The 25220-nt window shown below is 37.3% G+C and overlaps 1 protein-coding gene across 15 annotated transcripts in view; it reads right to left on the bottom strand.

Moving 5' to 3' along the window:
• arvcfb (ARVCF delta catenin family member b) overlaps positions 1 to 25220 on the bottom strand; it is a 331914-nt gene that overhangs the window by 156268 nt on the left and 150426 nt on the right. The window contains exon 1 of one of the 15 annotated variants that reach the window (XM_073840216.1): positions 16256 to 16756. The exons of the other annotated variants lie outside the window; for them this stretch is intronic. Within the exon in view, the coding sequence (XP_073696317.1) occupies positions 16256 to 16276 (21 nt within the window). The 5' untranslated portion in view covers positions 16277 to 16756. Of the gene's footprint in view, positions 1 to 16255; positions 16757 to 25220 lie in introns of those variants that run through there. 15 annotated transcript variants of the gene reach the window in all.

Below are 25220 nucleotides of genomic sequence, written 5' to 3'. Positions count from 1 at the left end.
ATTCTCGTTACTTCATAACATTAGGGTTGAGCCACTGATGTCACATGGACTATTTTAATGAGGTCCTTACTACCTTTCTGGGCCTTGAACGTGGTAGTTGCGTTGCTGTCTATGCAGGGTCAGAAAGCTCTCGGATTTCATAAAAATATTTTAAGTTGTGTTTCGAAGATGAACGAAGGTCTTACAGGTTTGGAACCACATGAGGGTGGATTTTCAAGTATCCCTTTAAATAATCCAGTCCTATTTTGTGATTTACAACACTGCTAGATCTTTTGACTACAATTATCATGCTAAAAAAAAAAAACTATAGTGGCATGGGCATAACAGATTGATGTATTTGTTAACCAAAGATCATACATTAGGTGGGTTAGTATAATTATACCAGAAAATAACCATTAACCTCAGATTAGAATGTAATGTAAATCTCCCAAGCGCCACGTACGGTGCACCAATCAGAAGACACGTTCTGACAGCAGTAATCATTTAGCACAGACCTCCAGTGGGAAAGCGTAAGCCTGCTGGGACCGTCTGTACTGCGGTAGAGGTGTACGCACGTTACTCTGCCCTCTTCAACTGCATCCATTATTCATTCTCATTAGCTTTACATTTATTCCAGCTGCTCCAAAGAGGTTCCTCTCTCTTTAGCCTAATCAAAGGAGTGATATGTCCTTTATGTATCACTGATGATTACACGTGAATACTGTATGTTAATATGTATTTCTGAACAAGATATTTCAAAATGTTTTTCTACTTTCAAACAATGTATAGTATATGAACACTGTGTGTAGTATATGAACACTGTGTGTAGTATATGAACACTGTGCGTTTTTTTGTTGTCAAAGGAGTGGACTGAGCAGACCAAAGCATGATGATGAAAAGGCTCATCATCAAAAAAGCCATGCGGGAACAGAGAACATTCAAGGGAAGTTCCATTTCCTACTTTGATTACAGTGTAGCCAAACACAATACATTCAACTACTTTTTTTTTTTTTTTTAAAGAAATTAATACTTTTATTCTTTAAGGACACTTAATGATCTACATTCATATTAAATAGATCAAAAGACATTCATAATGTCTTGAATAACATTTCTATTTCATTAATTAAGATTTTTATTTCAAAGTAAATGCTGTTTTTAGAACTTTCTATTCATCAAATAATGCCACAAAAAATAGTATTAAGCATAACTGCTTTTTAAACATTGACAATTATATGAAATGTTTCTTGAGCACCAAATCAGCAGAATAAATCATTAAAAAGACTTCTGAAGGATCATGTGACACTGAAGATTCTATAAATATATTTATATTCTGAATATATAGAGTGCGAGAGAGAGGAAAATAAATAAAATACAGTTGAAGTCAAAAGTTTACATACACCTTGTAGAATCTGCAAAACGTTAATTATTTTACCAAAATCAGAGGGATCATACAAAATTGCTGATCTTTTTACAATGAGGACAATTTGAACCTTCTTTAATAGTTGCATATAAGTCCCTCAGTTGTCCTCAGTGTGAAAAGATGAATCTCTTAATTCTACAGTCATTGTTGGAAAGGGTAAATACACAGAAATGATGAAAAAACAAAGAATCCATGGGATCTGAAGAACTTTTCTGAAGGACAGCAGGCAGTTTAACTGTTCAGGACAAACAAGGGACTCGTGAACAGCTATTACTAAACAAAAAAATCATTCAGATAAGAACACAGTATTAAGAATCAAGTGTGTGTAAACTTTTGAACAGGGTAATTTTTATACATTTAATTAGTATTTTCTTTTGTGGACTCCATGTAAACGTCTTTTATGCGAAAGATGTTATTCAGGTCAGTACTAAATAAATTTTGTTAAAATAAGTAACATTTTGCAGATTCTGCAAGGTGTATGTAAACTTTTGACTTCAACTGTATATGTATATATTTAAATCATAAAATGTTTTTTACCTAATATATATAGCCTACTGTGTGTTTGACTGAAGAAAGAACGTGAAGAAAGAGATGAGCACCTTTTGTGACTCATGAAACCAAGCCAAGCGAGACTAATGGAGGGGACGACGTGCACAAGAGGTCATTTACACTGTCCCTCTGCACTGGCGTTACCAGAGTTTATGTCCTCAATTAGCTCCAAATGGTTTCCAACAGAACAGTAGGTTTAATATGGGTCTCTGTTGAGGGAGGAGGTAGAGGTGTAGGAGAAAAATGGATTATACTCTTTAAGACTTTGGTAAGCAAACCAATATGGCTCACCTAGGTCTCTCTCTCTCTCTCTCTCTCTTCTAAAGCAGGGTGAGCCGATGAAGAAGAAGTCTGAGAGCGGTTTTACAGGATTAAATCTTTCTGTGCTCCAGCGTGATAGAGAAAAAGTGAAGGTCTGTGAACTGTACTTTTTTTCAAACTCTGAGAACTTCAGCATGGCCTGGATCTTGCTCACGCTGCATTTTGAAGAAAAATATTGCTGTTTGCCTCTTGAACTCTGTGCTTGACAAATCCACACTAAATCCTTACTCGAGCCCTTCTCCATCCCCACATAAACTCCAGACGCACACACAAAGCACATTCTCAACCTTTAATTTTGGACAGCCAAGCGAGTGGATTGCCTTGCTGTGGGTTACCACAAACAATAGGCCGAGAGCAAAACAAAACATACCTCTCTGCGATCAAAAGGGCTACAATGTCATTTGAAGATCCTAAACAATCAAGTGGAGAAACTCAAACCTCATATGGTGAAGTGGAAGGGTCTCTCTGTCCTGGTGAGAGAATGCTTGTTATACATGGCACTTGATTCTTTCATCTCAAGGTTCTGCCTCAGTGTCATCTCTACGTGTGATGCTTCATCCATGGCTGGAAGCAGAGATGAAAGTTTTTGTGCACCCTTTTCATACAAACAAGAGGAAAATATGATGCTGCACCTCATTAAAGGAGTAGTTCATCTCCAGAACAAAAATTTACAGATAATGTACTCACCCCCGTGTCATCCAAAATGTTCAAGTCTTTCTTTTTTCAGTCGTAAAGAAAATATGTTTTTTGAGGAAAATATTTCAGGATTTCTCTCTATATAATGGATATGATTGGTGCCACTAAGTTTGAACTTCCAAAATGCACTTTAAATGCAGCTTCAAAGGGCTCTAAAGGAAGACCTCAAATGCTCATCTTGTCTCATCTCTGTGATGTGCATGCGTTGTCTGTGTAACCTGGTCAATATAGTTAGGGTATGTCGAAAAACTCCCACCTCGTTTTTTTTCTTCAAGGGCATTTGATCTTTGTATGTTCACTTTGTAAACACTGGGTCAGTACTTCTGCAGCGATGTAGAACGATTTCAAAGTTGGGCAAGAAAATGAGATGGGAGTTTTTCGACATACCCTAACAGTCTTGAATCGGAAAAAAACAAGAGTTCACGCAGACCCAGACAACATGAGCATTTGAGGTTAAAGAATAGTATAGAAACAGTCAATTTGTTTTGAAAATGACTGATCGTTTTGCTAGATAAGACCCTTTCAACTCGGGTGGGATCGTTTAGAGCCCTTTGAAGCTGCATTTAAAGTGCATTTTGGAAGTTCAAACTTGGGGGCACCATTGAAGTCCACGACATGGAGATAATTCCTTAAATGGTTTCCTCAAGAAACGGTAACACTTTATTTTGATGGTCCATCTGTTGACACTGTACTAGTTATCAGTATTCATTTAGTTGCATGTCAACAGTGTATCAGTTGACATTCAACAACATTGTTTCAACAGACAAGCAACATACATTCAACTAACTGCCTGTAGATTATAAGGTGCTTTTTAATTTCTTATCTATAGATTTTACAAAAAGTGCATGTTGACTGTCAGTATGTCTTTTTAAACATGTTATTAACTAATAGTCAGCTAACTTTTTGTAGATTGTGTTACCATCCTCTAAATTGTTTACCAGCTTATTAAAATTAATCTGTCAGTTGATAGTCTACAGTCATGTCAACATATGATCAACAGCATATTATATCATCCTTACTTAAGAGCCTCAAATACATCAAATGAAAAATTACTTAACCATCTCATTTTATCAAAATCACTAGTTTGTTATCTGTTGATAGTTAACTAAACATTAGCTGTGCATCTGTTGTGTGTCAACTAATATAAAGTTTACATTCAGCAGACTATTAGTAGGCATTCTCAACTAAGCATTTGTAGATATATTTTAGGACTATCCAATTAAAGTGAAAAACAGTTGATAACAGTAGAAAGTCTATAAGCTATCAACAGAACACATACAAGCACGCATTAATTGTATGCAATACATTTGCAGTTTAAAATGAAAGTCAATATATTTACACAAACCCACTGTTTGCAAGTGTATCTGAACAGTCTGATTATGTGTGGCAAGTTTGACATCAATTAACAAATATTTATATATAAAACAAACAAACAGAAGTTACTTTACTCCTGAGGTGACATGGTGCTGTTTGTTTGTTTGTTTTATATAACTTGCCCATTTAATAGCGAATATAAAAGGATATAAAACGTAACTGACCAAAATATGCAGGAAAATTCTCATTTTGATAATAAAACATAAAAATATTTTTATAGTCGCTAATCACACTCCTACTTCGAAACCTAAAGTAATCGAAAGTAATAAAAAAAACATGAAAGATGGAAACATGCAATCGCAATAATTTATTCATAAACAAAAATGTCAACAGCTGTACCAAAAAGTAATCCAAATGACTATCTGTTTGCAGCCGCAGTCGTCTCTGACGGAATACAGTAGGTTTCTTTGAGGTGTAGAGCAGGATTTAAGTTGTTGATGGCTGAAAATATTATCCAGATTATTATCCTGATCCTCTCCGTCTAGGCGCCCGCGTATCGTTCAAACACATCTCACCAGAAACACGGCATGTCGTAATCTGTGGCGAATGCTGGCAAGAGCCAATGAGCGTTCGGTTTTCCTGCCGTAAAACCTGTAGTTTCCTAGTGCGTCTGTATTTGAAATTGTAAAATGCATTTGAGCGTGGTTTTATGGCTGTTGCTGCTGGACTCGCTGCTTGGGATGGAAATGAAGATCGTCAGATAAAGGCTTGAATTTGGGTCTGGTTCTCGCAATCGCATGAATTCTGAAAATCTGGATTACAGCGCCCAAATCAAATCGTTTTATTTTGTAATTAAGATGCGTGTTCGGTTTATTTTATGGTTTTAATGTTAGTCACAGCATGTCAGAGAAAACGCCTGTTGTGTCCCACGACTCCCACCACAGCAAACAAAGTTAATTAATATTACATGATTGCTTAAACGATTGCAGAGATGTCATTTATTTTAATGGTTTAAAGTGTAACGTAAGTTAGTCTTGTTGAACAATTTGTAGACCTGTTCTTGGAAACGAGCTGGTAAATCACAGAACAGAATGCAAATTAATGTTATAATTTCATATTAAGTAAACTATTAAATTATTTAATAATGCAGTTGAATACACAAGGCAATTTGTATGACAACTAAAAACAGCAATGATAATTAAATTAGTGCTGCGATTTCAATATTCTTAAAGATTTGTTTTAGGTGTCGTCAATATGTTAGTATTGTACGTTAAAATGCTAAAAATACGTATGTATTTGTACGTTTAGATGCTGTAAATACGTCAGTATTGTACGTTTTAGTGTCTGGAAAAACGTAAGTAAATGTACATTTTGTAGAACCACATTTTACGTAAAATAAATACGAATTATCATGCCATCACGTTGGTTTTATATATAAATATTTGTTAATTGATGTCAAACTTGCCACACATAATCAGACTGTTCAGATCTGATACACTAGCAAACAGTGGGTTTGTGTAAATATATTGTTAATAAAACAACTTTCTCCAATATCCTGCCTGTAGTGTTTGTTCTATTGTATTTTCATTGTCTGGTATTGACTTTCATTTTAAACTGCAAATATATTGCATACAATTAATGCATGCTTGTATGTGTTCTGTTGATAGCTTATAGACTTTCTACTGTTATCAACTGTTTTTCACTTTAATTGGATAGTCCTAAAATATATCTACAAATGCTTAGTTGAGAATGCCTACTAATAGTCTGCTGAATGTAAACTTTATATTAGTTGACACACAACAGATGCACAGCTAATGTTTAATTAACTATCAACAGATAACAAACTAGTGATTTTGATAAAATGAGATGGTTAAGTAATTATTCATTTGATGTATTTGAGGCTCTTAAGTAAGGATGATATAATATGCTGTTGATCATATGTTGACATGACTGTAGACTATCAACTGACAGATTAATTTTAATAAATTGGTAGACAATTTAGAAGATGGTAACATAATCTACAGAAAGTTAGCTGACTATTAGTTAATAACATGTTGAAAAAGACATACTGACAGTCAACATGCACTTTTTGTAAAATCTATAAATTAGAAACTAACATGCACTTTATAGTCTACAGGCAGTTAGTTGAATGTATGTTGCTTGTCTGTTGAAACAATGTTGTTGAATGTCAACTGATGCACTGTTGACATGCAACTAAATGAATACTGATAACTAGTAGAGTGTCAACAGATGGACCATCAAAATAAAGTGTTACCTGAAAAGCTTGGCAAGGGGTAAGTAAATTATCTGTACATTTTTGTTCTGGAAGTGAACTACTTCTTTAACACAAGAAATCAAATGCAGAAGGGATGAGACAAAACAAAAGAATGAAATAGTACTAGATTTATGATGCTTGTCCATGCTAAAGTCACGACTACGATGCTAAAGGATTCTCTGCAGTTACTAGGTGGTCACTAGAGCCTTCTGGGTGGTCTTTATATGGCTGTCTATTATTATTTTTACCCCTTTTAACAACCTCTAGGTTAAATAATAGTACAGAACTCAACAATCTGCCCAGTTCACAGCAACAACCTGAGTTGAAGTTTAATATTTAGAGTAAGTATGAGCAACGGTACTGAAAAGGCTAATGAAAAAGCCTGCTGAATGAACAAATAAGAGACGGCAGTTAGCCCGGCAACATCGGTCAGAGGTGCATATCTAGTCAAGGTTCATTAAACAACCTTGCGTCAATGCTGTGGCTTGCACTATTGTTCCTTCAGAACCCCAGTGTGAACAAACGGCTCATACATCTACAGCAGAAAGGGATGACATGAGTAACAATACTGAGCAAATGTAGCTAACAGCATATGACAGCTTCTCCCCTGCAGATCTAGCTGCACTATTGTTAAACCCGTTTGCTCTATTGTTTCTGTGACTTATGGAAAAAACTTCTCTGAAATTCAACAAAGAGAACAGAGTAAGACTGTTTAACAATGTTGAATTGCTAAGTTTGGTGCCATCATTACTAACTATATAAATAAAAAATATATATAGAACAATTAAATAAATATGTATGTGACCCTGGACCACAAAATCAGTCTTAAGTAGCACGGGTATATTTGTAGCAACAGCCAAAAATACATTGTTTGGGTTAAAATTATAGATTTTTCTTTTATGCCGAAAATCATTAGGATGTTAAGTAACGATTATATTCCATTAAGATATTTTGTAAATTTCCTACCATAAATTTCATTTTTGATTAGTAATATGCATTGCTAAGAACTTCATTTGCACAACTTTAAAGGCAATTTTCTCAATATTAAAATTTTTTTGCACCCTCAGATTTTCAAATAGTTGTATCTCGGCCAAATATCGTCCTGTCCTTGACGTAAATAAAGGAATTACTACCACGAGATATTTGTGTGTTTATCCTAACCAGAATGTAAACACATTCTGAATTCATCTGAGTATGTTTGCAGTAGCATCGAAATATTGATAAAAAGCTGTAGCGCATGAGATTCCCAAAAACAGAAAAAAAAAAAAAAAATCCAGAAAATCGCCACCCCTCCCCAAACTGTTAGCGCTAAACTGGCATCCCTGTATGTGGTGACTAGCACACGCTAAAGAGCTGTCAGAAGACATCATTAATCCCTCAGGACCATCATAGACAGATGGCATGATGGAGAACCAGCAAGCTACTTATTCACTGAGCAGAGACCATCTTCGCCATTTAATTTCTTATATAAAGAGGCAGAACTGAATGCTGCTGGAGCTGGTCCTAGAACAGTAATAAGAAAAGACTTTACCAAGGGCTCAAGATCAATACACAACCCCCAAACCCAACCTTCCCATTAGAGAGCATCATGAGATAAACCTCCTAAAGAAAGCTGCAGATGTACCAGACCAGAAAGTGGCACAAATCTTCTCATCCGGAGGCCATGTGGTCCTTTTTAGTACGGTGCAATATTGCAGATGCTGTGAGGAAAGTGGACAGGGGCGGGATTTAAGGGACATGACCTCTCCCTCAGGGCCTCTTACCTTATCATGGGGGCACAAAACAGTCCATACATAACCGTCAATGTAGCCTGAAGACTTTAACAAGGAAAAGTGCGAAGTGAGGGAACGTAATGGGGAGAGAAAGAGCATTGAACTTGCATTGAAGCTCTTAATCGATCCTTGCGGCCAACGGTGGGATAATGTCTCCTAAAGAACGTAGAGCACAGTTAGTCTATCAATCTCTGGCCGTTACAAGCGCTTCAGTGTGTATGAGAGGATAAGCACATTCAGCAAGCTGTTTACATACAGCATATCTTCTCTCAACAGCAGCCCTATTGTAAAAATATTACTACACAGCTGAAAACACAAAAATCTATTCCGGCTTCAACGTCACTATCACTTTACACAAAGGATAATTCTTCATCCGAGCTGCCATTGCCAACCGAGCCGGGCTAGACTGTGTTATGTGTGTGCGTACTTCAGTTGATGGGCCGAAAAAACTGCCATTTTCTCAGTGAACTAATGAAACAAAAGCAAACACACAGTGGTACAATGTTGTCCGCCAGCATCCAGCAGGCCAATGTCATTAATCATGAGATCCAGGGGCAGAGGGCTCTTCATCCAGTGCTGTTGCCATGGCAGACCCTGCAAAAGTGTCACATATGCATCTTTCCCTCTTTCCTATGGCCCCACTGGCTGGCTGCCAGCCAATTACAGACGTTATACTTTTAAAAAAAAAAATAGAAAAACATAGACAAATACTGCTTTGCACATGCACTTTCACATATATATACGTGCTTTTTGACCTTGCCCACTCATCTCACTCTTGTTCTCTTTGTTGCATGCACACTAGCAATCCCGATCATTTTTTTTAACAGTCGTCCGGACAGTGCTAAAAGAGAAAGAGAAAGCCAGAGCTGTATATAGGAGAACCCAAGCAATCTGAAATAGCAGTCGGGCTATTCCCGCTAATCCTGTGTCGTCACCTGTTATCCTCCAGGACACGGACACATGCACAAACACAGTCTCCGGTTCTGAGCGTCACCCCTTCTGCCCTCTATGTTTACTGACAGGATTGTCGTGGCGCTATCATTCTAATCTAAACTATTTCATTTTTTTTTGCAAGCGTCCACACAAACAGGGAACTACAGGAGGATGGTCCACCTAACAAGCTAGAGGAAAAGAAAACATTACCAAACAAACAAGACACTGGGGCTGAGTAAACGGGTACGGGAAAGGGATGACGGTGTGTGACGGAGAGAGAGGCCTGGGTTCCCATGCAATGGTTTAGCAGAGAAAAAGCAAGCAAGTTTGGTGGTTAATGATATAGACTGGTAACTTAATATTTTTTGGTTTAAACCCGAGAAACATCAAACCATAAATTACCAGAAGTCCAAAAATAAGCACATGAAAAAATTTACCAGCCAGTCAAGACTTTTAACCAGATAATTTACTAAAGAAAAATATGTTAAAGAGTTAGTTTACTCAAAAATGAAAATTCTGTCATTAATTACTCAACAACTTCTTCAGAACACAAATTAAGATCTTTGATGAAATCCAAGAACTTTCTGACCTTGCATAGACGGTAGGGGTTGAACGACTTCAGATTTTTTAAAGTCGACATTTACGTGATAAAAGTCGAGTCAACGTCGACTAGTCGCTTATGACGTCATTATTGAACAAAAACACTTAAACCTTGAGCTGAGACTCAAACACCTTGTGCACAGCTATGACACAGTGCTGCCTACATGGCTATTGTTCCTATAATACTTTGCTAATCAGTAACTAATCAGTTATTTTGTCTTTGGGTCGTTATATTTCTCACAGATTTCTGCTCGTTCTAAATCAGCAGATAAAGTAGCACTGTAAAGATTACATTTATATAAAGTCATTAGTGAGAGAGCCATTGCGTTTGTGAATTAATTCTACCTGGCAGTGTCTCTCTACTAGCCTAATAATAAAGCTGTGGGTTTTAATTACTAAGAAATATGTGACCCTGGACCACAAAACCAGTCTTAAGTCGCTGGGGTATATTTGTAGCAATAGCCAAAAATACATTGCATGGGTCAAAATTTTTGATTTTTCTTTTATGCCAAAAATCATTAAGAAATTGAAAAGTTCATGTTCCATGAAGATTTTTTGTAAAATTCCTACTGCATAACATATCAAAATGTAATTTTTGATTTGTAATATGCATTGTTAAGAACCTAATTTGGACAACTTTAAAGGTGATTTTCTCAGTCTTTTTGATTTTTTTGCATCCTCAGATTTCTGATTTCAAATAGATGTATCTCGGCCAAATATTGTCCTATCCTAACAAACCATACATCAATAGAAAGCTTATTTATTGAGCTTGCATATGATGTATAAAATCTTTTTAAATCCTTTTGTCAAATTTAACCTTATGACTGGTTTTGTGGTCCAGGGTCACATATATGCTAGAACTTTTCAGTTTCTAAGCTATATTAGCCAGAAATCATGGAACAGTGTTGACAATTCATTTCCCCACCGCACTTTTGAATGATTGTGTGCGCAAAGAACGTGATGTACGAGCGAGCTACTGTATGTAGCCTATGTGTGTCCGTTACAACACAGCAGTGCATTAGATTAGAACGACAATTACAACAAGCTGTTTAAAACGTGCATTCTCCTGTTCAGTTTTAAACATCAAGATGGTATACTCACACATGTGCTTTCGGAGTATGCATTTATCTATTATTTTAGCTGTTTTCACAAAGCGTAAATGTCGACTTCAAAGACTTCTTATCCTGTTGCGCCCTCTATAGGACCAGCGACTAGTCGACGTCATGCTTAAAGCGTCATGGCAGAGCATTAAAGTCGACTAGTCGACTAGACGATTAATCGGTGCAACCCCTAATAGACGGCAACACGACTGACAAGTTCAAGGCCCAGAAAAGTAGTTAGGACATCATTAAAATATCCATGTGACATCAGTGGTTGAATCATAATTTTATGAAGCTACGAGAATATTTTTCTGCAAAAAGATAAAAATAATCAGTTTATTTAACTTTAATTTCTTCGTTCATGAGAGTACTACGATGCATACCTTGGTCTTGAACGTGTCAGTTGCGTTGCCATCTATGCAGGGTCCGAAATTTTTTGGATTTCACCAAAAATATATTAATTTGTGTCTTAAATAGGAAAGACATAAGCATAAGTAAATAAAGGGTTAGTTCACCCAAAAATGAAAATTGGCCCATGTTTTACTCGCCCTCAAGACATACACTGAGTGTATGTGACTTTGTTCTTTCAGTCAAATCCAATTGGAGTTATATTAAAAATTGTCCTGGCTTTTCCTAGCTTTATAATGGCAGTGGGTGAGTGTTTCTGTTCAACAGTCCAAAAGAAGTCCAATAAAGTGCATCCATTCATAATAAAAAAAAAAGTGCTCCACGTGGCTCAGGGGGGTGAATACAGGCCTCCTGTAGCAAATCAATGTGTAAGAAAAATATCCATATTTAATCTGTTCTGGGTGGATGACGTAGCACGTATACATGTGGAAGCGGAGAGGGAGAGAAAAAAGCAAAAAAAAAAAAAAATGGTCACGAATCAGAAGTATAAAAAGATTTGTAAAGAAAAATGTCTGAGGATTTTGAAATATAAGGACAAGAGGAGACTGGTTCTCCTTTGCTAAAGTAAAGAAACTTTGTTTGCTTTGCTCCTGTAAACGTACTTTGCTTACACGTATGACAGCGCAAGCTGGAAAAAAGAAGATTATTTTATTTTAAATATGGATATTTTTCCTACAAAAATGCATCGATTCACTACAGGAACCCTTTATTTACCCCCCGGAGCCATGTGGAGCCCTTTTTATTATGAATAGATGCACTTTATTGGACTAATTTTGGACTGTTGAACAGAAACTCCCATCCCCTGCCATTATAAAGCTTGGAAAAATAGGACAATTGTTAATATAACTCAGATTGAATTCGACTGAAAGAAGAAAGTCTCATACACTTAGGATGCCTTAAGAGTGAGACAATCATGGGCTAATTCTCATTTTTGGGTGAACGTACCCCCCTTTAATGAAATAATTTTCATTTTTGGGTAAACTATCCCTTTGATGAAAGATAAATTAATGAAAATAATATGATATTATATGCCCACTGAGGGATATAGAGGCTAAACGCTTCACGCTAACAAATATTTAGACCATTAACACACAATCTTTCCATTAGCACTTTTAGAAACCGCTTACTGAGTGTGAGAACAGACATCCATTTGAAAGGGTGTCTGACCGAATAAGATTGAGTGAGCAGCCAAGAAGCAGAAGCCGTTTGACAGGGATGTTATGGAAGGGTCAGCTGGTGCCGCTCTGCATTGCATGAGAAAATGCAGGCAAGTAAGGCAGGTCTATATCGGGCATGCAGTCAGCATGCCAAATGGGTTACTGGACAGCAGAATGTGATGGACGTCCTAATAGCACGCCAAGCTTTCATGGCACGTCCGGTGTGAAACAGGTACCCATGGAGCCAGCACAAGTGTGGTTTGGGCTGCTAATCCAAAATCAACAGCAACTTGGCATCTGAAGGGCATCAGATACTTAGCGGAGATGAGTGGTTAGGAGGCCCAGCTATTATCTTAAAGCCATCACCTCATCCAAAACCCTGGCACCCACTCAGCCACAAGAGGTGGAGCAGATCTTTGTTCTGCCATGCCAGAGATTCTGAAATGCCCTGATTTGGACAGCGCAGCTGCACTGGGACATCTGGAGCCTCTTCACCATGCCCTCCTACTCCACCCCTGCCCAACAAACCCGATAGCCTGGATACGGACCAGCACAATTACCCAGAGAACTTTTGGGTCACTGACATTTACCGCACCATTCACAGTCACAATCAGCCTCTTCTGCTCTATATGTCTTCAAATACTGATCCATTGTACAGTGAATGGCCAAGGCTTTATAAAAGCGAGGCCTGACAGGAAGGTGAATGAAGAGGAATAGAAAGAACTAATGAAGGTTAAAACAGTTCACTAAAGTCTGCACACTCCCATGAAATAGGCAAATAACTTTCTGGAAAAACCAGCAAAACTTAAAATAAGCACTCTGAGGATAAGCAAACATTGTACAATTGTGGCGGAAGTCAATAGACTCAGTCTAAATGAAATGTAAATGGTTTTTTGAAAGAGAAATTATTTTTCTGTCTAGAGATGGCTGGTTCACTTTTGATGAGGCTAAATCTCTTTTGCAGTGATGCCATTGCCTCCCTCCGCTAAAGTATCAGACGTTTATATTTAACTCAGACTCGGGCAGGCTGATTCACCCCATCGTAATTGAGGGTTGAGGACGGTAAGCTCAGCTGGATTGGAAGTCACCGTAACACGGCCGCAGTGCATGTTGGTTAGGGAAAGACATTGCAGGCATTTCCTACTGTGGGTCTCATGTCTGTAACACGTGTGAACATGATTGTGTTTCATTTATAGAAATGTCTGACTTCACTCTCAAGATGCATTGTAGAGTGCCAAAGAAGCACATGCAGAAGCTATCAGTTATAAAACATAAAGATAAGCTATGAAAAATTGTTATTTTAGCTTCAGAAAATTACAGTTGATCCACTGATGTCACATGGACTATTTTATCTAGCCCTTTTCTATCTTTCTGGGCCTTGAATGTGGTAGTTGCGTTGCTGTCTATAGATGATCAGAAAGCTCTTGAATTCCATCAAAAATATCTTAACCCTCAGGTAAAAATAAGGTATCGATTGAAACTGCGAAGTGTTTACTTTTATTTGTGTATAGTCAAAATAACAACAAAACAATGTGCTTTTGTAAAATAAAAAAAATAAACAGGGTGCACTCTCTGCCGTCTCGGTCTCCTCACGTAAATAAAACAACCTGAATCTCTGCAAATACTTGTCTCACAGACATGAGAAATATATGTAGAGAAAGCTTAGAATAGATACTTTTTTTAATGAAGTATCTGATAAAGTAAAGTAATCCATATTAAACTTTCTCCAAAGCCTCAAAACCCCCTTAGACCTAAGGGGGTTCATTTGTGTTCTGAAGATGAATGAAGGTTTTATGGGTTTGAAACGACACAAGGGTGAGAAATCAATGACAAAATTTTCATTTTTGGAACATTTTCACATTTTTCACATCAAGTTCACTTCCAGAACAAAAATGTACAGATAATTTACTCACCTCCTTGTCATCCAAGATGTTCATTTCTTTCTTTCTTCAGTTGTGAAGAAATTGTTTTTTGAGGAATAAATTTTAAGATTTCTATCCATATAGTGGACTTCTATGGACTTCCAAAATGCAGTTTAAATGCAGCTTCAAAGGGCTCTAAATGATCCTACCCGAGGAAGAAGGGTTAACTAGTGAAACGATCAGTTATTTACTCAAAAAATGGACCATTTATATACTTTTTAACCTCAAATGATCATCTTGTCTAGCTCTGTGTGTACTCTGTGTATTCCGGTTCAAGACAGATAGGTCATATTTTTTTAGAAAATAACTGATCTTTTGCTACATAAGACCCTTCTTCCTTGGCTGGGATCGTTAAGAGCTCTTTGAAGATGCATTTAAACTGCATTTTGGAAGTCCATAGAAGTCCACTATATGGATAGAAATCTTAAAATTTATTCCTCAAAAAACAATTTCTTCACAACTGAAGAAAGAAAGAAATGAACATCTTGGATGACAAGGGGGTGAGTAAATTATCTGTACATTTTTGTTCTGAGACTTTTTGACATGTTTTGAGACATTAAGCATGTTCTTTAGACACCACAACAAACAGGATGTCACACTCTAAAGCTTCTCGTGAAAAAAAAGTTGTGCAACTGTTTTGTGAACTTGTGTCTTCACACTCAGTGGCTTTCTCTAACAACCAAAATGACAGACAACAAAATCAACCGTGTCAAACGCTCCAGCCGAAAACAGAGCCTCTTGATCTCCCTGCCCTCGTGTGACACGTCTGACCTCACCGAAGCAGGTGCTAGTCTTAAGGAATGCTCTGAGGGTAGCAGAGGTTAGATAGAGCATGCGGTGAACCCCAAAGAATGGCAGGAATGTCCGTCCTGTGGAGGTAGGGGTTCATAGACGGAGACGCTACAAATTCGGCGCCTTCAGACTTTGTTATGCTTAGCGTATCCAAAAAAATACAGCTGCCTCTCCTGTGCCAGTTATGTAGCAGCAATCATCCGTGAGACAGCCGTGAACAGATTAACGCTGCCAAACGGATGCTTGTAAGAATGTCTTTCGAAAAATTCATTAGCTCAGAACACATTTGAACACAAAGACTGCTTGTTTCTTTCAAAGCTTGTCCCTTGTTATTTACGTGTCCTAACTGTCCAACCTAGCACATTTTTTAAGTTACGGAATGACACAGCACTCTTTCGGGAAGGCATCTTTAGAAAATCCATGCATGCCGATTAAAAAGAACATTCCTTTGACCTCCTCGCAGCTTTGCCAGGCAATGTGGAAGCTCCAAAACAAAGAAAACAAATAGTTGACCACTGATGAGTCCAGTGCTGGGGAGGAAGGGAGGGAGAAGTGGAAGCCAAGCAGTAAATCTTCAATCCTGGCTTCTTTTTATCAACTTTACTGTGTGTCCATCTGACTATTTCCAAGCATGCGAATCCTGTAGGATTCCTCATGTTTACCTCAGCGTCCGCATGCTGCTTGACATTACGGGAATGCTATTGACAGCTGAACACAACTGAATCTGAATCAAAAGTGGATAAAGATTCACCTCTGGAAAGATGTGTACTGAATAGAGAGACTGAATGTTGACAGTTCGCAGCATGTGAGCACAACAGTATTCAAGATACGACGTGTTGATATTCTATCAAATTGTAAGATTAGAAAAGCAGAATGAGGGGAATAGACCTTACTGAAGGACAACTTAACATCCAACACAACCACTAAAGAGCAGAGATTATTAAAAAACAAATACACTCAAGTAAACAGCAAACAGAAGAGAAAGGAGGATGAGAGCGTGTGAATCCCCAAACTGACCTGCTTCACTTCAGCCGGCATCACGGAAATCCTGTTTGGTTAAGCCTCTGGGAGAAACGCAAGGAGAACAATATTCTCTTGTGAGTGGATTTTGTCTGTCTGTAAGTAAATCAGTCTTCCGTTCCTTATTATGCGAGTACGTCCTGTGAGAGCCGAGGCAGCTCAGAGCCACAGAGCCATCCTTTCCCGACGGTCACATGCACGAATATACCCCGTCTCTCTCGTCTTCTTACTTCTCCTCTCTCTCTCTCCTGCTCACACACACGCTCTTTCTAACACATGCTCGTAATCCTCTCAGGGACAGAAGAAACCCGCCTCCACCGTCACAGAGCGAGGATGCTGCAAACGTTGGGGCGAATAATGATTTCAAAATGAGAAGAGATGCTCTAGACAGTCCAATGAATCCTTCAATAAATTCAGGAATCCGGCTGAAGAGAACCTAAACAAAACAGCTCACACACAGAGAAGTGGAGGAGGAAAAAAAGTTGCCCGGTGCAGGAACAAAACCCTCTGGGTAGACTAAGTGAGAGGGGGACGGACGGGTGTAGAGGACGGGGAGAGGGGGGGGTGGTCTGTGTGCGCGTTTGAGTGAATAGAATCTTCCCAGAAGGCAGTTGCCCTGTTCACAGCATAGAGTTTTGTACTCTCGTTCTCTCCCTCTCCTCACCGAGCATCTATGCAGACAAGGGTCAGACGGATTGGAGGGGGAGGGGGCTGACAGACAGACGCAGCTGGAGTGGAAAGAGAGAGAGAGAGAGAAAGAGAGAGAGAGGCTCCACCCAGCCAACATGCCAAAAGAGCATGAGCCCTGAGAGGGGGGCAACGCTGCACAAAACTTTGTTATTTTCCTCTTTTTTTTAACCTATACGCTCTCTCAGCCCGTTCTTTTCTCTCTCAGCTTTTGTCCTTTTGTCCTTCCAGCCTACTAAATATGAGAGGGGAAAGGAAAGAGGTTGCAGAATGATTTCAGACAGCATTCAGTGACTGATAATGTGAAAGAATTTTAATCCAAACCTATGAATGGCTTTAACACAAAGCCGGACGGAGGGAGAGTTCAGGGATGGGCACTTTACACCCGGGGTGTCAAACTCATTTTAGGTTGTGGGCCGGATGTGGGCCTACTATTTTTATTTGTTGTACTTTGATGCACTCGTGGAGATAATAAAGTTCAGAAACAACTTCATGCCTGCTTCACTAACCTATACTTTGGTTACTTGATACATACACTTGATTCCTCATACTGTGTTGTTACCTGAATGATCCACAGCTGTGTTTTTGTTTAATGATAGTTGTTCATGAGTCCCTTGTTTGTCCTGAACAGTTAAACTACCCACTGTTCTACAGAAAATCCTTCAGGTCCCACAAATTCTTTGATTTTTCAGCATTTTTGTGTATTTGAACCCTTTCCAACAATGACTGTATGATTTTGAGATCTATCTTTTCACACTGAGGACAACTGAGGGACTCAAATGCAACTATTACAGAAGGTTTAAACGCTCTTCAGAAGGAAACACAACGTATTAAGAGCCGGGGGTGTAAACTTTTGAACAGAATGAGGATGTGTACATTTTTCTTATTTTGCCTGAATATCTTTTTTTTCCATTTAGTACTGACCTTCAGAAGCTACAGAAGATACTTAAATGTTTCCCAGAATATAAAATAAGTTAAATTTACCCTGATCTTCAAATCCCAAAAGTTTTCACCCCTGGCTCCTGGCCCCTGGGAAGTAATTTGTGGAACTTGAAGGATTTTTCTGAAGAACAGCAAGCTGTTTACTGTTCAGGAAAAACAAGAGACTCATGAACAACTCATAAAAAGTGTATTAAACCTTTTTCTCTTGTGGACAATATGTAAACGGCTTTCATGTAAAATATGTTACTCAGGTCAGTACTAAAAACAATAACATGCATTTTGTATGATCCCTCTTACCCTCTTTTGGTAAAATAATTAAGATTTTGCAGATTCTGCAAGGTGTGTGTAAACTTTTGACTTCAACTCAATGCCAGTTTTAGGAGAAAATAAGTATAAATAATAAATTAATAAACCTTAAGTCTACTCATTCTCATCAGTTAATTGTTACAATTTTTGTTTAAATTCAAACAAATGTTTAAATTGATGATTGACAGCTCACACCAATCACACAAAGTAAGGCTTCAAAAAAGAAACTACAGCTAATTTATAATTACAAGCCTGTGTCTCAGTCAATCCAAACTTTTCTAAATTTATTTGACTAAGAAGCTCTAGATTTAAGTGCGATGCCAGACGAACTCAGAGTAGAAACTCCTCAATAAACTGTCAAAGCTGAAAATATTCCACCTCGGGCTCACACACTCTTTTACTTTAAAACCAAATCCTTCTCAAACTTCGAACAACAGTCAGTGCAAACACACCCCCGTACTGAAGAGCATCATGTCTTATCTAGCAGTAACAGCCTGAATCTGTTTGCAGTCGGCCTCAATGAATTTGCTTCTTTTTCTACTACTGAGTCTGACACCAAACAGACTGCAGAACGCCCTGTGGTCGCTGAACCGTATAAACATGTCAACAGAAAATGTGTTGATAAATAAATAAACCGAAAGTAATCAGAACATTTTAGTGGATTCAGGACTGAGGTGGTACTGCGATGGAACAGGCACTGGGAAAGGTTAACCTGGACTACTGAGGAGAGAAAGACAAAAAAGAAAAAAAAACATAATGAAACGAGCAAGAAAGAATAAGGAGTATACGCAATGTACATGCGACTGTTTTAGTCTCATAAATATATTTATGAGCGCTGAATATTTGAAAAGGCGTTTGCTCAAGAGGATGTATGATGTTTGCTTAGGGTTGCAGCACTCCCAGATTTGGAATTTAATGAATTTCATCATTAGAAGTTTTCAAAGGTGGCAACTCAGCAAAGATCGCATTTGAAATGCATCACCTCTGTAAACAAGCACTGATTACATTTAATACAAAAAAACGTGGACTGCAGACTGGGAAATAAACATGCAATTTTGTTCGTCTTGATATGCATGATCAAATACAAAAATGTCAGTCTTGAGTTTTTCCAACACAGAGGTTCTTAACAACACAGATCTGGCAAATGAGATCCTGAGAGAAAATATAAAGAATCCAAATTTAGTATTAAAGCAATAGTTTTACCAAAAACATAAATTCAATCATTATTTACTTGAAGGCGACATATCATGAAAATCTGACTTTTTCCGTGTCTATAATCGTGTCCCTGGTGCATCTACCAACTCAGAAAATGTGAAAAAAGAACAACCCAGTAAGCCTTTCTCTGCAAGCTTGTGAAAAAAAACAAGCCGCTCAGATTTCCAGATTTCCCTCCCCCTGTGACATAGAAAGTGGATCTTATTATAATATTACTGCCATTAATCTGCACATTTCCATGCACGACGCCACCATTTCGATTTAGCAAGCGACAACAGTGTACCAATTCTGGCGTCATGGAAAATGTTTGAACAAAGCATGGTAACTGTTCTGTCGCTGGCTGCACAGACAAGCACAGCATACTATTTAAAGGAACACTCCACTTTTTTTGGAAATAGGCTCATTCTCCAACTCTCCCCGAGTTAATAAGTTGAGTTTTACCGTTTTGAAATCCATTCAGCCGTTCTCCTGTTCTAGCGATATCACTTTTAGCATAGCTTAGCATAGATCATTGAATCCTATTAGACCAATAGCATCACATTCAAAAATGACCAACGAGTTTCCATATTTGGAAATGGAAAGTGAAAAAGCAAAACTGCGAAGTGGAAATGCAAAGCTGCGAGTTTCTAGGCTGATAAGATTAGGAACTACACTCCCATTCTGGCGTAATAGTCAAGGAAGTTTGCTGCCGTAATATGGCTGAAGCAGGAGCAGTAATACCACGCAGCACATGTGCAAATGTTAAACTAGCTGGGAACTCATTTCTGATAATACTCCGCCTGCTTCGGCCATATTACGGCAGCAAACTTCCTTGACTATTACGCCGGAATGGAAGTGTAGTTCCTAATCTTATCAGCCTAGAAACTCACAGCTTTGCATTTCCGCTGGTCTTAGTACACAATATAACTACAGAAGATTCAAGTTTTAAATACAACAAATATGGAAACTCGTTGGTCATTTTTGAACGCGATGCTATTGGTCTAATAGGATTCAATGATCTATGCTAAGCTATGCTAAAAGTGATATCACCAGAACAGGAGAACGGCTGAATGGATTTCAAAATGGTAAAAATCAACTTATTAACTTGGGGGGAGTTGGAGAATAAGCCTATTTCCAAAAAAAGTGGAGTGTTCCTTTAAAGTCCCAGCCTCAGAGGAGACAAGACAGCAGTGGATTTATTCATTTATTTACTGTATATTACACTGCTGCCACACAGATCTAATATAAACATGCAATTTCTTTCCCAGCTGTTTACCTTTACAGACATAACCAACTGTTTGTGTTTTCAACATAAACTTGTGTGTATTTGACAGTTTAAGCGCAATAACACATGAAAGAGAACTTAGTTTAGTACTCACATGCCATGTGACAGCCATTTTCTGTCCGCATACTTCGAAGGTCTGCGCTCAGAAAACCTTATATCAGAAGTTTTAACTAATTTGGCTTTAAAACGCATGACTTCAGCGTGATAGATATGTTAATCAAAACCAAACATGTTTTTTAGCAGAGTATCTGAGGTACAAGCTGTAAAGGCACAGTCCTTTCTTGGAAAAGGGAGGGGGAGGGGAGCAGCAGCTTGTTTGCATTTAAAGAGTCATGCACGAAAACAGGGTGTTTCTGCTTCCACTCAAAATAGGCATTTTCAAAATGATATGATAAATTATCTGTGGGGTATTTTGAGGTAAAACTTCACAGACACATACTGGGGACACCTGAGACTTATATTACATCTTGTAAAAAGGGGCATAATAGGTCACTTTTAACCTTGTATATGTGGGAACATAAAAGGTGAATTTCTAAAGAACATCCTGGCTATTCTTTTAATAGTATAATGAAAGTAAATGAGGATAGTTACGTTGTTAATCTCCAAAACAATCACCATAAAAAGTAATATAAAACTAGTCCACATGACTCTATATTTCAAGTTTCCTAAAGTCAAACCAAAATCTGCATTTGCTCTCCATGTTGTTCATATTATTAAAATCAGCAATGTCAGTTCCATAAAGAAACACTCTGTTGAGTCAGATCTTTTCAATTAATTCATTGATCCAGTTCACAAAACAGGTTATGAATGATTTGTTCATGAATCTGACAAATTCAGTTCTAGAGTTTGAGTTTCAATTATCTTTTTCGGTCCACTGGAGGAGAAGATTATCAGTGAATAACAATGTAAATCTGGTTTGTTCCTTACACAAAGATATCGCATGACTTAGAATATACTTGACAAATCATGGTACTTCTGGTCATTTTGTAGCTCGAGAATGCTATACAGGTTTTAAACAACATGAGTAAATAGTGACAAAATGTCAATTTGTGAATGAACTATTCCTTTGACTACACTACATGTCACCCTGTGGTGATAACAATCTCCTTCATTTTTCACAACTACCATCAGAACAGCCATTAAATATCATCTCCACACCTCTGCTTTCAGTCTGAGCTGTCCTACTGAGTCTCACACAGTAGCTGCTCTCCAAACGTTCACTTACTCAAAGCTCATTATCCAGTCCTCTGCTCGAATCAAGTCTTGTTATGACACAACATGTGTAAATAGAGCAGGGCCCTGGTAATAAGGTAAGCAACTGACAGTCCGGACACGCACACCAATCTCTGGATAAATATAAAAAGCAGAAACGAGTCTATCCACGCACACACAAAGTCAATAAAGCCACCAGAGACCAGGCAGAAATATTACACATTATATATCAGTGGAAAAACAACAGGAGAATAAAACAAAGTAATTTAGCTGATCCTATAATGCGCAACCTGCCACACAGAGTGATGACTATTTAAATCCTTTAGGAGAAAGTCAAATAAAAACATCAATACTTTTTGCTTTCATTTTTTAAATGTCATTTTAAAACAGCTTTCTAACTCTATGTACTGGAAGGAGTTGTTAATTCAACCCATTTATGTAGAAACGTGCAAGTAATCATCAGCTATATCTTCGATCGTTACCCATCAGCAAGTTTGTGGCATACGAATGATTAAACTGTGGTGCTAAACCACTTTAAGACAACCACTATTAAATGTCAGCATTGAAGCCTCCGAATAACTCTTTCAAGTAACAGTGCATTTTACACACTTCAAGTGGTTTCAATCTAGGCTTCCAATAAGAGGGTCAAGCACACAGACTTGTTTGGTTATATATGAACATGCTGAGTAAAGGGGTCACATTCCTGAAGTGACTCAGGGGTCTCATAAAGCAAGAGATTCTTATTTTAAACACATGAGTTCAGGATCCACTGAGTGAGCAACAGTTGGTCCTTTAAGTGGTTTCAAAGTCACTCCTACTGGTACGCCATAATACGCCACAAGAACTTCAACCACATTCGGTAGCTAATGAGTTAGTTATATAATTCAATATTATGGACAACCTAAACGTGTCCTGGAATGATTAGGGCTGGTGATATACTGAACATTCTTTTATTCCAAAAATCATTAGGATATTAAGTAAAGTATGTTCCATGAATATATTTAGTCAATTTGCTACCGTAAATATACCAATACTTCATTTTTGATTAGTAATATGCATTGCTAAGAACTTCATTTAAAAAGTTGCAAAAACCTTTAAGTGCCGTCTGAAGTTTTCTTCTAAAGTAAGCATTTTTCTTAGGCTTCTATGTTTGCGTTCAGTTATTACACTTGACAAGAGCCTATTCATTGCCATTAAAGAGAAATTAGTAAACCTACACATCGGAGTTTGATAAAAAAGTTCATTTTAGAAGAAAATTTGAAACGGCACTTAGAGGCTTTTGCATCTGAACTCTTCATTTAGACAACTTCAAAGGTGATTTTCTCAATATTAATTTTTTTTTTGCACCCTCTGATTCCAGATTTTCAAATAGTTTTATCTCAGCCAAATATCAACCTATCCTAACAAACCATTAATCAATGGAAAGCTTATTTATATAAATCTCATATTCAAAAAATGTTCCCTATATGACTGATTTTGTGGTCCAGGGTCACATATACTGTATACACACAATGATTTCGCTGCTAATACAACATTATAAATATAACTGTTTTCTAATGGGTGTTTGATGAGTATTTAAATATATAAATATATATATATTAAAAATACAGTTGTGCAGCTTAATATTTTTGCTGACAACTAATCCTTTTTTTTTCTCTGACTGTCACTTTTGAATAGTTTAAACTTTAATTAATCTTTGCTGAATAACAGCAGTAATTTCTTCAAAACAACAACAAAAAACTTTTGAGCAATAGTTCATACTGTACACTACTAGTATAAAACCACTGTCAGCCAAGTAAAAATCTACTTGTTTTTCACCTTAAATTCACCATGTTTTTCAGTAAATGCAATACATTATTGTTGTTATTATTATCATTATGAAATATTTCATACCATACTTTAAAGCTATTACATAAATTAAATGGTAACACCTTATAATAAGGCTTCATTTGTTAACATTACATAACTAAATGGACCTTTCTCACATTTCCAGGTTTCTCAGCAGCAACAGTCGTCATAGTTGGGTAAAATTATAGCAGTGAATAGGAGAGTACCACAAATATGTATTTTTTTGCATTCCCGTTTGCACAAATAGCAAAAGAAAAACTCCATGATAGTGTTTTAATGACATTCAATAAAAGGAAAATATTGAGAGAGACTGATTTGGGCAGAGAGAAGAGAGAACGATGTCAAATTTACCGTCCGTCTCATAGATGCGGCGTTAGAAACACCCTTGCATTAGCGTTAACTAGTTTTTTGTAACTTGATAAAAAGGTGATATAATACAAAGTATCGTGTTATAAATGTACATACATTTAAAAAAAAATATATATATAAAAAAACTTTCAAGGATTTATGATGCTGATGACTACTGAAACACATCATCACAGTCTTGTGAAAAGGCTCCATTAGTTATCATAAACTTAAAATGAAAGAAACTTTTAAATCACAATAATTTTAGTTAATGTTCATTTCAACATAATTCAACACAGTAGTACATTATTAAAATCATAAGTCATATTCGTTGTTACTATTATTATTATTCTTCAATGGACATGAGCTAACAAGAACTAACAATGAATAGTTGTATTTTTATTTACTAACATTAATAAAGATTAATAAGAACTACAACAAATGTACTGCTCATTGTTAATCAATGCTTGTTAAAGAGATAGTTCAGCCTAAAATGAAAACTTCCCCATGGTTTACTCACCCTCAAGCTATGTATGTATATTACTTTATTCTTTCAGATGAATACAATCAGAGTTATATTAAAAAATGTCCTGGCTCTTCCAAGCTTTATAATGGCAGTGAATGGGTGTTGAGATTTTGAAGCAAAATAAAATGCATCCATCCATCATAAAAAGTACTCCACAAAACTGCAGAGGGGTTAATAAAGGCTTTCTGAAGTGAATCAATGCGTTTGTGTAAGAAAAATGTCCATATTTAAAACTTAAACCGTAAACTCTAGCTTCCGCCAACTGTTGTACAAATGTTCACAAGAAAGTGGCATTCCAGTGGCTGACGACAGTTAGCGCAAGATAGAGATTACGGTTTAAAATTTTTAAAATATAGACATTTTTCTTACACAAACACAAAGATTTACTTCAGAATAGGGTTGTGCCGATAGACGATAGTATCGTGTATCGACGATAGTTAGAGATATCGCCAGTGGCTGATGCCTTTGACGACAGCAAGACAATTATTATTCGTCAAAAAGGCGCCTAACTTTAGCGATGCAGTGCAGAGAGTCGGTTCTACGATGCTTCAGAAACTTGCCGTGGTATAAACACACGCATAGAGTGGCCACGTCGCTTTAACGCTCCGCATGGGTAA

Source organism: Garra rufa, chromosome 5, assembly GCF_049309525.1.
Source record: "Garra rufa chromosome 5, GarRuf1.0, whole genome shotgun sequence".
NCBI lineage: Eukaryota > Metazoa > Chordata > Actinopteri > Cypriniformes > Cyprinidae > Garra > Garra rufa.
Note: the sequence above shows the minus strand (reverse complement) of the source record. Positions and strands in the feature narration are given on the sequence as shown.